This window comes from Urtica dioica, chromosome 7 (assembly GCF_054948205.1).
Source record: "Urtica dioica subsp. dioica isolate 48M chromosome 7, U.dioica_male_clone48M_v1_H2, whole genome shotgun sequence".
Lineage (NCBI taxonomy): Eukaryota > Viridiplantae > Streptophyta > Magnoliopsida > Rosales > Urticaceae > Urtica > Urtica dioica.
The window spans coordinates 47821384-47834291 of record NC_142762.1 but is presented as its reverse complement, the minus strand read 5'-3'; the positions used below and the strand labels follow the sequence as shown (position 1 = coordinate 47834291).

At 34.9% G+C, this 12908-nt stretch overlaps 3 protein-coding genes across 5 annotated transcripts; 1 reads left to right on the top strand and 2 right to left on the bottom strand.

Moving 5' to 3' along the window:
• Positions 1-317: 317 nt before the first annotated feature.
• On the bottom strand, positions 318-2815 carry BPC6 (basic pentacysteine 6). 2 transcript variants are annotated; one of them, XM_089619302.1, is made up of 3 exons: positions 2578-2815; positions 1614-1690; positions 318-1475 (listed from the first exon to the last, which is right to left on the bottom strand). In XM_089619302.1, exons 2-3 carry the CDS (start codon positions 1680-1682, stop codon positions 627-629), a joined length of 918 nt encoding a protein of 305 aa, XP_089475428.1. In that variant the 5' UTR covers positions 1683-1690; positions 2578-2815; the 3' UTR covers positions 318-626. The 2 variants fall into 2 exon arrangements, with proteins under 2 accessions (XP_089475428.1, XP_089475429.1); XM_089619303.1 differs by having other exon boundaries at positions 319-1475; positions 1614-1682; positions 2578-2814.
• Positions 2816-3475: 660 nt separating this feature from the next.
• On the bottom strand, positions 3476-5486 carry LOC149392417 (cell growth defect protein). Of its 2 annotated transcripts, none has more exons than XM_089619305.1 (4): positions 5332-5486; positions 4767-4953; positions 4524-4694; positions 3476-3811 (listed from the first exon to the last, which is right to left on the bottom strand). In XM_089619305.1, the coding sequence occupies exons 2-4, from the start codon at positions 4863-4865 to the stop codon at positions 3728-3730; spliced, it is 354 nt and encodes a 117-aa protein (XP_089475431.1). In that variant the 5' UTR covers positions 4866-4953; positions 5332-5486; the 3' UTR covers positions 3476-3727. The 2 variants fall into 2 exon arrangements, with proteins under 2 accessions (XP_089475431.1, XP_089475430.1); XM_089619304.1 differs by having other exon boundaries at positions 4767-4946.
• A 4201-nt stretch (positions 5487-9687) lies between these two features.
• MGH3 (male-gamete-specific histone H3) lies at positions 9688-11127 on the top strand. Its single transcript, XM_089619148.1, has 5 exons — positions 9688-9848; positions 9969-10070; positions 10306-10382; positions 10466-10556; positions 10666-11127. Exons 2-5 carry the CDS (start codon positions 9999-10001, stop codon positions 10834-10836), a joined length of 411 nt encoding a protein of 136 aa, XP_089475274.1. The 5' UTR covers positions 9688-9848; positions 9969-9998; the 3' UTR covers positions 10837-11127.
• Positions 11128-12908: the final 1781 nt, after the last annotated feature.

The window sequence follows — 12908 nt, the reverse complement described above, 5'->3', positions numbered from 1 at the left end:
CTTTGTTTAACTACACTTCTTTCTGTACCCCGAAGATGTATCATAGCCATGAACCAAAAAATTAACTTAATATCTTCAAATTGTCAAACCAACGTTCAAAGCTCACGGATCGAGCCACTTTACGGTGCATTTTAGTCAAACCTGAGAATACTTGAAACATTATGGTACAAGACCCGTCTAAGACAAGACCAACCCTGAGAAGACTAAATTAACATTGGACAATCGTACTATTACGACTTTACAAGCTTGATATGTTTCAAAATTTGCCTTCTATTAAACCTCTGACTTAAAGCTTAATCATAGCAAGATAAACAAGGTGTAACTGTGCTAAGTTATAGAACTACTTGGACTACACTCAATAATGAAGTTGAGTTATACGAAGAAGAACATTTTATTACTCCGCAATATATGAAGGATTAGACGCAGAGGTAAAGAAGTACACATGTCGTTCTACAGAAGTGGTAAAGTAGTTTAAATTCCATTTACATGAGATAAGTAAATGGGCGAAGTTGAAATGGCAGGCAATACGCGACCATTTGCTCTATTAATTCTTTTAAAAAGGTTTAATTGGCCCGGTAAATAATTGATAATCAAGAGACAGAGGTGAGCCGGAAAAAGCCATACTACTACTTGATGGTGATGTAGCGATTGGTTCCGTGCTTGGCCCAATTGTCTTTGAGGTCGACGGGGTTGGAGAGATCGTGTCCCTCGGCCGCGAGACGGCTGAGAAGCTTGTTGAAGGCGCTCCCGCTCATTTTCCGGCCGCCGACTCTGGCGTGGCGTTTGTTGGGCACGGCCGGGAGAGGGTAGAGCGACATGGTGGTCGTGCAGCAAGACGACTGCCATCCGCCGTTCCCCCACTTGTAGCACTGCCGGACCGTCCCGGTGCACGAGCACACCGGCGCCGGCATCGTCGTCTCGTCGTACGCCACCTGGTTCAGACCCATCTCCTGCCCTTTCCAATCCTCCGACGACCTCGACCCCAAGTCGTCCCCGATCAGCTCCGACACCGACAGAGAAACGCACTCCTCGGTTTTCACTCTCCTCTTCGCCCCCGGCGGCTTCGGCTCTTTCGCCGCCCGTTTCCCTCGCTGCCTCGGACCCGCCTCGTGGCCGTGCTGCTGCGACGATATCGGGTCGTGGTGGTGGTCGGCGATCGCGTGGTGGTGCGTGGGGTGGTGCATGTGCTTTACGGCGCGGGAGATTTGGCAGCCGGGAGGGCATTGGGACGATGACGTGGCGGCGTTGTTGTTGTTGTTGTCGCGGTATTGGAGAGCGGCGACGGCGTTGTCGCGTTCGGAGAGGGCGTTGTTGCGCTCGGCGATGGCGGCGTCTCGCTGGAGATAAGCCATGTCTCGCTCGGCCAAGGCCGCTTTCTTCTCGGCCACCGCCAAATTCCGTTCGTTCAGTGCCGCGTCTCGTTCCGCCATCATCGCCATCACCTGCTTCATCGACGGAGTGTGTTGCATCATCCACTGCAGCAACAACGACACAAAGATAGATCGCAAATTACTGTCTCAAATAGCTGCGTTTTTCGAAAACAACGATTCATTCTTTTCATCAAGTTCGCCGGTATGTTGTACTAAAAAAAGGGATTTTAGATGCTATAGTACCTGACCCTGGGCTGCTTTGTAAGGGTCTACTTTGTGCCGTCCGTTCTCACGATGCCCACCGTCGTCCATCTGAAAAACTAAAGCACTGAACTCATCGCGCTACCTGATTATTCTTTACTGAGTGTTTACTTGTCGAAGTTGATAGTCATTTGTAGCACAGGAAAACAATCTTATTCTGGCAAATATTTTTTTAACACTGAATCGAACATGGGTTGGGTTATGATTTCAATATTCCACAATTGATTCCGAATAAGGCGTACGCAGATGAGCATTATGATAAAGATTTAGTTCATCGTTATGATGCAAATGTAGTATACATTGATTAAACTACGTGTCTTAAGAAGGAAAACTTTCATCAACATTACCACTCAGAACCAGAAGGATCAAATTAGATCCGAATCGCTTAGAACTAAATTGGACTGATTCGGTTATAGAATATGCGTATACGGGTTCCTAACACTCGCATAGTATCGCTACGTAGGCAAATTAGGGGTTTCCTTGATGAGATTTTTCAAGTAATAAATTTCAAGTAATTTGTCTAGAGTCAATTAACTAGCTTGATCATCCATTCACAAGTGATGTTTCTGTTCAGAAAGTTTAAGATCCTGTAACATTTCTCTAAGAGTGATTTTTTCGAGAATCAAAAAGCATTTAAGAACTATAGATACACATGCATTCAGAGTTGATCGCGGTTTCAAAATACCAGTTCTTAAAAGAATTATGCCCGGTGTATATAAAATCCCTAAATTAAGAAATAGCAACCATATTTAGACATAAACACGAACCAAGAGCTAACAATAACTACACGAGAACAATTCCAACACAATTAAATGAGTCTGAATACCGATCAGAGCTAGAAAGATTCAAAAGCTCAGCGCAAGTTGACTATCATACAAACAAGATAAATTAAAACACAAAAATATCCATGGAAGTAAAACGGAGCTCGAAGAAGATAAAGACGTACCAGAAAGAGCTTGCTTAGCCGATAAACACAGAGAAAGCGAGGGTTTTCCGAAACCCTAAAGAGAAGAAAATACTTCAGTACGGACAAAAATGTCGAAGCAGGAATAGCTCGGTGAGAAACAGAGAAAGAATTTCAACTCTCTTTATTTTCTTTAAATTTTTTTTTTTTTTTTCCTTTTTTCCGTTTTTGCTCAGTGAAAGAGAAAGGCGCTTAATTGCGTGGGTATTTTTTTTTTTTTTTAATACATGTCTCTCTCTGTCTTTTACGTTTTTTTTTAAGTACAAAAATAAATAATTTGTTGTTGTTGGAGGGTTACTGGAGCGAGATTACAGACACAGAACTCAATAATTTAGGCCGTAAATATGGTCACACTCGAGATTCGTGCAAAAAGCAATTTTTTTACTTCGTTTCATCAATTTTTACAATTTATCTTTTGGCGCACGTGTGTACAACTATAATTGGCTCGCTGCCACGTAGCGAAAGGAAAGTCATGAATGATAAGAATTCCTCCTCATAATAATTAGAGATAAGAGTATTATTCACTAATTTCCTCCTCATTATATCTCTTTGTATTTATTTGATTAGGTTCGTTGTTGGATTCATTTTTGGATACATAGCGAAAGGGAAGTTGTAAGTCTTATGAATTAGAGAGATGAGTTAATTGTGATTAGAATATTATTATTGTTATTATCTCCTAGAAAAAATAAAAAGTATTATTGATTAATTTCCTCCTCGTTTATGATTCTTTTATTGTTGTCAGATTTAGAGAGATCAGTCAATGTTGACAAGAGTAATATCAGATTCATTCACTATCCTATATGAACTCTTTTTTCTTTTTTTTCTTTCCATTAAATCTTTAGGTTTATTGGTGGACTCTTTTTTTTGTACACTGCATAAATATTAAAATAATAAAAAATAGTTGACTAAGAAGACCAAAACACGAGTTAATTTTGACTCCAATTCCAAGCCAACACTGCTGGCATTTTTTCCTCTTACTTAAGCCGTGTAATCATATGAAATTTTCAAACAACATTCCGGCGAAAAATAGGGGCAAAAAGGGGTAGAAAGAATGCAAAACCCACAGCAGTAATTCTCTGATGAAAAAAGCTGTTCTTGTTTCATTGCATCGGAGAGAAAAAGCTCGGCTTCATTAGTCTTTGTTTTCCTTCGTCTCAACACTCGATTTGCTGAGAACGAGTACACCGAGCACTATGAGCGCGGCCCCGGAAAGCCACTGCCAAAACATGAACAGTGAATAAAAAGCCAATTATATTTTACGGAGACAATGTAGTTCTTGAGCTGAATCATCATCATCTTGTTCCAATAAAGAAATTCAACCGATCATACGAACGCTCTAAGAGCAACGACAACCCAAATAAATATCACGATAAAAATAGTCTTTCATCTCCAACCCAAAACTTCATAAAACAAAAGTAAATGAGAACCGAACTGAATATTGTGTGAACCAATAACGATCGTTAAAATGAAGAATAAGCATAGCACAAAGACTAATTGTGGTTCCCTCTCATTCGCCAACTTTGCCAAAAGATATTCCGCTACGATAAATTTTTTAAAAAAATAAAATAAAAAAATAAAAAACTAGGGCGAACAAGAACACGAGTTAGAATTCAAAATTTCCCCCTAATTAAATAACCTCGCAGATCTCCTCAGGCAATAAATTAGGCTCCACGACACAACATATTGAAACTCTATCCATGGAATTCTACTATTACACTACGATAAAAAAAAAAAAAAAATCATAACAGTAAAAAAAATACAAGGGAGAACAAGAGCATGCGTTGAAAGTCCCAAATTCCCCTAATTAAATTAAACCTCACAGATCTCCTCACGCTATAAATTAGTCTCCACAACAACAAAACATATTGAAACTCCATTCTACTATTTTGATTCTAATATAGGAATTAGATTGTGTTTGAAGTTATTACCCGAAAGGACAAGGCTTCGTGAAAGAGAAAGTAGCCGGCGAGTCCCGAGGTGAGGAAGTTGGTGGCGAAGTTGGTGACCGTGGCTTGCAGAGACGACAGAGCTTTGAGGCTGTTCACGTAACAACACCACATCACCACGTTGAACAATATCACCGCGCCGTACTTCACCACCTGAATCAAAATTTTCAACAATTCATCAATCTTTTGATTTCACGTTTCGGATCTTTTGATTTACAATTCTACCTGAGAGGCGAAGAGCTTGGCGGATATGGCAGCCAGAGCGGCGTTGAGACCGGCCGAGAGTGCCCAGGCATATCCTCTTCCGTTGCCATTGCTGCTCATCGAAGAGAACTCTTATAGCTTGGAAAGCTTCAACGATTGGCTACTTCTACTACGAATCACAGTCTCGTCATCACTCGCTCGCTGTGAACTTTGAATGAGAAATTAGCATTTTGGCGTCGCATACAATAATAACACCAGCTTTTAGCTTTTTTATGTAGTTCGATCTTCGATCAATTGCTAATTTGTAAGTAAATTAAATCATGGACGACGCTAATTTTGATCAATTATGCACATCTTCCAGATTTGACCAATTCAAGTGGACTAGATCAAGATTTCGAATTCGCAGTAAATTGATGAATGTGATGCAGAAAGGACAATCAAATCAAGTATTTCTTTAGTCCTTGTACATATCTGATTGAAATCGTTGAGAGATGTGAAATTCAACAGCACAGGTTTTGAAGCAAAGAAAAAGGAATCCAAAAATAAAACATAACTAAGAGAAAAGAAGGAAAGGAAGACGAATCACCGTGGAAATGGCGAAGAAGATGTTACACATGTAAGAACGATCTCGGCGTGACCGACGTAACCCAGCGAGAGAGAGAGAGAGGAAAAGCGTTTCTTGTAATTCAGAGACGAAAATGAAAATTGGGCTCGGATGGGTTTTATTTTGACCCAAGCCCATCACCACTAATAATCCAGCAAAAATGAGTTTTAAATGGAAAGTTTAAGACAAAGTTTAAAATTTAAATATACCAGAACTCATAAAAAAAAATATTCAAACAAATTATTTTGTACAAATAATCACTGACAAGTACTTTGTTAAATGATTTGTTTGTAAAATACTCATCTTTTCTACAATACTCGTTTTTGTTTGTTTGTTTAGAAACGGACTTATTTTTGTTTTAAAAACAAGATTAATGAGTTTAATTACTATTTTTTTAAGAAGGCGTTATTAATTAATGATACAAGAGCAACGCAAATATAGAAATAAATCATTACAGTATATAAATTTTGAAAAGAATAATCCCTATTCAAGTTATAAAATAAATAATAAAAAAAAAGTTTAATCACTTATATAACACAAACAATAATTCATAACGTCTATTATTAGGCATATATAACGACCAACTAATTACGTACCCACAAGAATATATAATATATAATGAGATATCAATATCCAACATAAATATTTATAATGCCCGCATTTTCCACGGATTATTAATCCATGTTTTGTTTTTGTTTTTAGAAAAAACTAAACTGTTTGTTTGCGTTTGGTAAAACAACTTTTAGAAAAAAACTTTAAAAACGATTTTAAAAGTTATACATGAGTCATAAAAGTTGGAAGGCTCAGCTTTTGGAAAAAACGTTTATGTATCCTGATATACAATTACTTTAATTTCCTAATTTTTTGTGAAATCCCAAAATTATCTCTTAAAATCTCTCAAATAATAATAATTATTTAATTTTTAAAAACATGTCTATTTTAGTCTTTTGATTATAATATATTTATTTTACCAAACGCAAAATCAGTTTTTGTTATTAGTAACAACTGTTTTATAAACAGTTTACTAAACACATGTCAGTTTAAAAATAAAACATTTTTTTTTCCAAAAACTGAATCTAAAAACGTATTTTTAAAACAAAGCTACGCCAAACGGTGTCAATAAAAAAATAGGCTATGACGGGGCATGCGCTGAAAACTAGTATAAGTATATATGGACAAACGGAATAACAAAAATAGAATTCTTTTCCTTCCAACACTATTCAAGAAATCGGGAATTTCGTTTCCATGGAAGAAAACTGGAATTTTCGGTATCTTCTAGTACTATTCATCCTTTTTTTTTCCCCCGGCTGATAGGATATTTTTTAGGTTTAAATTTGTTATTATTAATTTTATTTTGTGAACAGTGCAACAAATCACCGAAAATAAACTTATACTTCTATTAATGATTATAAGTTTTTCCGATGTTAAGGATCGGAATTCCAACCCATTGGAAATTGAACTTTCATTTCAACCGATGCCTTTGAGGGTAAGTAAATAAATAACACAAATACAAAATCATGTATATATTTATTTATATTTTATATAATGCTAAATAAACCACGGTCTAATAGTAATCCAAAACCGACCTAGACACATTATCTTATATATGTAATCGTACAATACATTTTGTCCAATTCGATTGCTCTTTCAAATTCACCTCCCTCAATCTACACTCAAATCTCCCGGTTCATCTCTCTTTATTTATTTTGCTTTCTTTTATGGGCATTATAGCGAAATAGCCAAAATGAAATTATGAAATTTGTTTTTAGCCTATGTTTCACCACTTTTAGGGAAATAGCCAACAGACTTATGTGGCAATAATTAAGGTCTGATTTACCCTTATTTATTAACAAATTCGTCACTTTCTCTCTCTTACTTTTTTTCTACACTTTTTTTTTACATAAAAACTTCAAAAAACCATATCTATCTCATATGAACTCGAAATTGAGTGATTCCAAATCCTACGGATTCGTGACGTCGAGATCTTCAAAAATAGATCCATTGTGTTTGATGAAAAATCATGTTTAATACCATAGATGTAGAAAAATCATGTTACTACCTTAAATATGGAAATAACTGGAAATTTTTGAAATTATCAAAAAAATAAATGGAAACGTAACTATGATGCATTAAACATAATTTTTCATCAAACACAATGGGTCTATTTTTGAAGATCTCGACGCCACGAATTTGTAGGATCTGAAATCACTCAATTTTCGAGTTCGTATGAGAAAGATACGAATTTTTGAAGTTTTGATGCAAAAAAAATTATTTGAAAAAAATAGGAGAGAGAAAGTGACGAATTTGTTAATAAATAAGGACAAATCAGACCTTAATTATTGTCACATAAGCCATTTGGCTATATCCCTAAAAATTGTCAAACATAGGTTAGATCCAAAATCACATGTTTAAAGTGGTCTAGTTACTTACAAATCTCTTCTTTTATCCCGAAACTTCCTTTCGCTCTCGAATTTTGATTTGTTATTAGGATCGTTCAGTATCTATTTGTGACGATCTTGAATCTTGTTCTCAATTGATTACAATTTAATCGAAATACAAGATTTATACTTTCAATTTTAAGAAATATTAAACATATTTCTTCAGTTTAATATAATTGACATATATCTGCCTTACAAATATGTTATATTACAAATATCACCATTTTCGTTTATTTTTTTACAAAAAAAAAAAAAATTTGAATTCCCCAAAATACCCTTAAAGAAATAATTTTTTATTTTCTATTCTATATACAAAATAGTTAAATAAAAAAAAAGAGTTGTAACTAACTAGACCACTTTAAATATGTAATTTTGGATCTAGCATAAGTTTGATAATTTTTAGGGATATAGCCAAATGGTTTGTGTGAGAATAATTAAGGTCTGATTTGCCCTTATTTATTAGTAAATTCATCACTTTCTCTCTCATATTTTTTTTCAAATAATTTTTTTTGCATCAAAACTTCAAAAATTCGTATCTTTCTCATACGGACTCGAAATTGAGTGATTTCAGATCCTACAAATTCGTGGCGTCGATATCTTCAAAAATAGACCAATTGTGTTTGATGAAAAATTATGTTTAATTCATCATATTTACGTTTCCATTTATTTTTTTGATAATTTCAAAAAAATTTAGTTATTTTCATATTTAAGGTAGTAACGTGACTTTTCTACATCTATGGTATTAAACATGATTTTTCATCAAACACAATGGATCTATGTTTGAAGATCTCGGCGTCACGAATCCGTTGGATTTCGAATCACTCAATTTTGAGTTCATATGAGATAGATATGATTTTTTTTGAAGTTTTTATGTAAAAAAAGTGTAAGAAAAAAGTAGGAGAGAGAAAATGACGAATTTGTTGATAAATAAGGGTAAATCAGACCTTAATTATTGACACATAAACCTGTTGGCTATTTCCCTTAAAATTTTGAAACGTAGGGCTAAAAACAAATTTCATAGTTTCATTTTGGCTATTTTGCTATACTGCCCTTAAAAAAATTTCTTTTTTTATAAAGAGAGATTTTGATTTTTTTTTATTTATAAAATAGTAAATAAATATTTATTCTATTAAGGGTATTCTTGGGAGTTCAAATTATTTTATTTTGTAAAAAATAAACGAAAAATGTGATATTTGTAATATAACATTTTTTAGGAAATGTATATATCATTTATATTAAACTGAAGAGATATGTCTGATATTTATAGAAAATAAAATGATAAATCTCGCATTTCTATTAAACAGATACTTTTGATATTTTCTCTTTTATATATACATACATATATATAATAAAGGAGCGCCTCACGTCTCGACTATGGTAAGTTTTCATTGCAAATTTGTTTTTCCTCCTTTTTTCTCTTAGAGATTAGTGAAGAAAATAAAATAAAATGATATATATATATATATATATATATATATGTATGATATATGTGTGTGTGTGTGTTGGAAGTATATTTTTTTGTCTCTTAAATTTTCAATTAGACTTATAATTTTTCACAGTAACATCTTTTTAATTTTTATTATTTGCCTTCAAAATATTTATAACATATTGTGATTCATGTGAATGTAATATTTGAAATCATATTAATATACTATTTTTTTTTAAAATCATTCTTTAAGTTAAAAACAACCTATATACACTTACTTAAATAAAAATATCATTTATTAAATTACTTGCGCGTAGCGTAATGTTGAAATTGAAACTCATTAGTAAACTTAAAAAAACACGCCGATTATTCTCTCACAAAAGAAACACAACTCGTCCACGTGAGCAATCCGTAATATCGAAACTGACCAATGAGAAATAAGCACAAGGATCGAGACTTTCAACATAACTCGTTCTCTGTTTTTCTAGTTTGCCGTTAGAGGCTTTTTTGAGTCCACGTTTCCTAAACCGACTTAGACACGTCCTCTTATATATATATAACCGTACGATACCATTCTGTCCCATTCGTCTACTCTTTCGAAATCATTATCCCTCAATCTAAACCCTAAACTCCAGGTTAGTCTCTTTTTCTTCGTTTCGCTCTCTAGTGCTTTCTGATTATTTTGTTCGTAGGATTCTGTAATATCAATTTGGTTCGATCTTGGATCTTGTTCTCAATCGATTCCAAATTTGCAGTTTTTTCGCGTTTGTTCTTGAGAAGAAGAGATGGCCCGTACCAAGCAAACTGCTCGGAAATCCACCGGAGGAAAGGCTCCGAGGAAGCAACTCGCTACCAAGGTTAGTAATTGTTTCTCTGATTTCTCGATCTACAATTCAATTGCTTGAATCGTTAATTGTTTTATATCGTTAGGGTTTGTAAACCTAGAGTATCGATCAAGAACATCGTTCTGCGAAATTAGGGATCTCATAGCTAGGGCAAAGATTTTAAATAATTAGAATATTTTCCTTAGGTATAGCAATTTGTTTCTATGGATTCTGATTCAATCTTCCGATTTTCGATTTGCTTCCATAGGCTGCTAGGAAGTCTGCTCCGACCACCGGAGGAGTCAAGAAACCTCACCGTTACCGCCCTGGAACCGTTGCTCTCCGGTAAGTTACCCAATATCCTTCAATCGCATAATCAATTACCCGAAATCCGCTATCTTACCATCTTTCATGGATTTCTTCAACAGTGAAATCAGGAAGTACCAGAAGAGTACCGAGCTTTTGATCCGCAAGTTGCCCTTCCAGCGTCTTGTTCGTGAAATTGCCCAGGACTTCAAGGTGACCATCGCTTTATATCTTTTAACGTGTGTTCGGTCGAACCATACTATAATGCAATGAACGAGTAATAACGCAATCTTTCTATTCAATTTATTCTGTGTTGTTGCAGACTGATCTGAGGTTCCAGAGCCACGCCGTTCTTGCTCTGCAAGAGGCTGCTGAGGCGTACCTGGTTGGACTCTTCGAGGACACAAACTTGTGCGCAATCCACGCCAAGAGGGTCACAATCATGCCCAAAGATATTCAACTCGCCCGCCGTATCCGCGGTGAACGCGCTTAAGCCCACAACTCCGATCGTTTGTAGTTCTAGTTTTTGTTAAGGTCTTGTCCAGAAGTATGATATAGGGGAAAGTCGAGATATGATATGGTTTTAGTTTTTTTGTATAGATATTTCTTAATCGGTGGATTGAATGTTGATCATATTTGATTTGGACGAATTCTTGTGTCGAAGACTATGTTGATGATACGATTCCAGCCAAACTCTAGCTGGTGATAAATCGATTATCCTTTTGCTATTGTTTGCTATTTAAATTGATGTTCATGGTTTATATTATTGGCTCTGGTTGTTTTATGGGATTTATTTTGCTAGCGAAGGAGGTTCTTGTCTCAAATATTTTTTTACGAGTTTTCTATAACCCGAATCAAAATTTACATATTGGAATCAGTTTGTGTAATTAACGTCCATAGTGATTAGTGTAGTTACCAAAGAAATCTAGTTTTAAAAGATCTGGTGCTAGAAGATAGTCGGATGTTGGTTACTAAAGATCTTATGCTGAAATATACTCGTCAAATCTAATTACCAAAAATCTGGTGCTAGAAGATCTTCGTTGTTGATTGTTGCTGAGATTTACTGGGTGACGCTGTCTTTTGTTGAATGGATATTACCTCGATTAATCACTGTTCGGTTTTGAGAAGCAGACATAATCTTCTTGTCGTTCTTGTGCTATGTATTTTCAAGATCTACCATCGCTGGCAGTACATTTTGACAAAAGTGGGTTGGTCAAAACTAGATAAGACTAAACCCATTTGTCGTTTCAGGCCAACTGTTAGGGTGAGTTGAGTGATAGAGAGATAAATATAGGAATTAAATGGTGCGTGGTTGATTATGAGTTTGAATATGGCCGGCAAATTGTAGCCCACACAAGCTATATACACATCCGTGACTCTTTAAGGCCCGTGATATCCTTTTCTGCCACCAACATCACCACCAACTTTATACCCTACTCACATATAATGTTAATTCGGACTACTTCTATGTATGCACATTACGCTCTAAAATACCTTAAATTTATAAGCTATACAATTACAAACTAGCCCATACGTATTTTTTTAATTTTGTTTTTGTCGCCAATCTAAATTTTTATGGTCAAGCCATATTCTTTGATTTGTACCAAAACGATTTCTGATTTGAACATTTTAATTGAGATTCGTGGTTAGTACTTAGTAGGATTTAAAAAAACACTCGAAGTCGAAGTCTAATTTATATTGCAAAATAGGTCTAAAAAAATATAAACAATATTCTTTTTGAAACAATATTAAGTGCCGCAAAAGCCCTTCATTTGTTTATGCTTAACCAAATATACATATTAAGTAAAAGGAAATAGATAAAAAGTTCACTCCAAAACGCATGTCCTTGTATTTGAAATGACATTCTAGTTCATTATGGTTCGTTGATGATCAACAACTCTCGTGGAAGAACCTTAGTCTCGTTGTCAGTGAGAATCCTTTGTGGCTGCCGAATTCAAGAAATTCCTGAACCTGATGTTCAACCTTCCAGTTTAGCACAAAAAATTCCTGAACCTGATGTTCAACCTTAGTCTAGGATTAATTTTGAATTCATACCCGTTGAGGTTTCCTTGTTAAAGACAACCTTTTTCATTTTCAACGGGGAAAAAAATGCAAACACGAAGGCGATTTCTCCATGCAATGTCTCAGCCACCGAAATCGATGGCGATCGTAAGTGACGAGTGCGAGTCGGCTTATCTCATGAGTGCTTTTCAAGTCAACCTACAAAAATAATAAAAATATTACAACCTTTCTTTGAATCAATCCCAAGTTCCCAACGACAAAAGTAAAACCTACAGATTGCAAAAGCCTTTGTACAGAGTTCATTAAATTGCATAAAAGAACCGCAAGATACGCAAAGTATCTTTAAAGATGAATTTGCGTTGTAAATTTCCGAAGCTGCTACATATACACAATTTTTCTATTTTACTAAAATCTGTACACAAGTTTTTGCTATTTAATTAATATCCGTGTACGTACTATTTTAAAATGTTACAATTTTATGTGGCCTAGTTTGACTTATATATTTTTTTATAAAATTATATATACCGAGCTCTGCAGCATACT

Bases quoted from the DNA above. Each gene is read 5' to 3' on its own strand.
- BPC6 (XM_089619302.1), bottom strand. From the start codon at position 1,682: ATGGACGACGGTGGGCATCGTGAGAACGGACGGCACAAAGTAGACCCT. The intron at 1,476-1,613 runs GTACTATAGCAT...TTGTTGCTGCAG, and splicing joins ACAAAGCAGCCCAGGGTCAG to TGGATGATGCAACACACTCC.
- LOC149392417 (XM_089619305.1), bottom strand. From the start codon at position 4,865: ATGAGCAGCAATGGCAACGGAAGAGGATATGCCTGGGCACTCTCGGCC. The intron at 4,695-4,766 runs GTAGAATTGTAA...ATTTTGATTCAG, and splicing joins CCAAGCTCTTCGCCTCTCAG to GTGGTGAAGTACGGCGCGGT. The intron at 3,812-4,523 runs GTAATAACTTCA...ATGTTTTGGCAG, and splicing joins ACGAAGCCTTGTCCTTTCGG to TGGCTTTCCGGGGCCGCGCT.
- MGH3 (XM_089619148.1), top strand. From the start codon at position 9,999: ATGGCCCGTACCAAGCAAACTGCTCGGAAATCCACCGGAGGAAAGGCT. The intron at 10,071-10,305 runs GTTAGTAATTGT...TTGCTTCCATAG, and splicing joins GGAAGCAACTCGCTACCAAG to GCTGCTAGGAAGTCTGCTCC. The intron at 10,383-10,465 runs GTAAGTTACCCA...TTTCTTCAACAG, and splicing joins CCTGGAACCGTTGCTCTCCG to TGAAATCAGGAAGTACCAGA.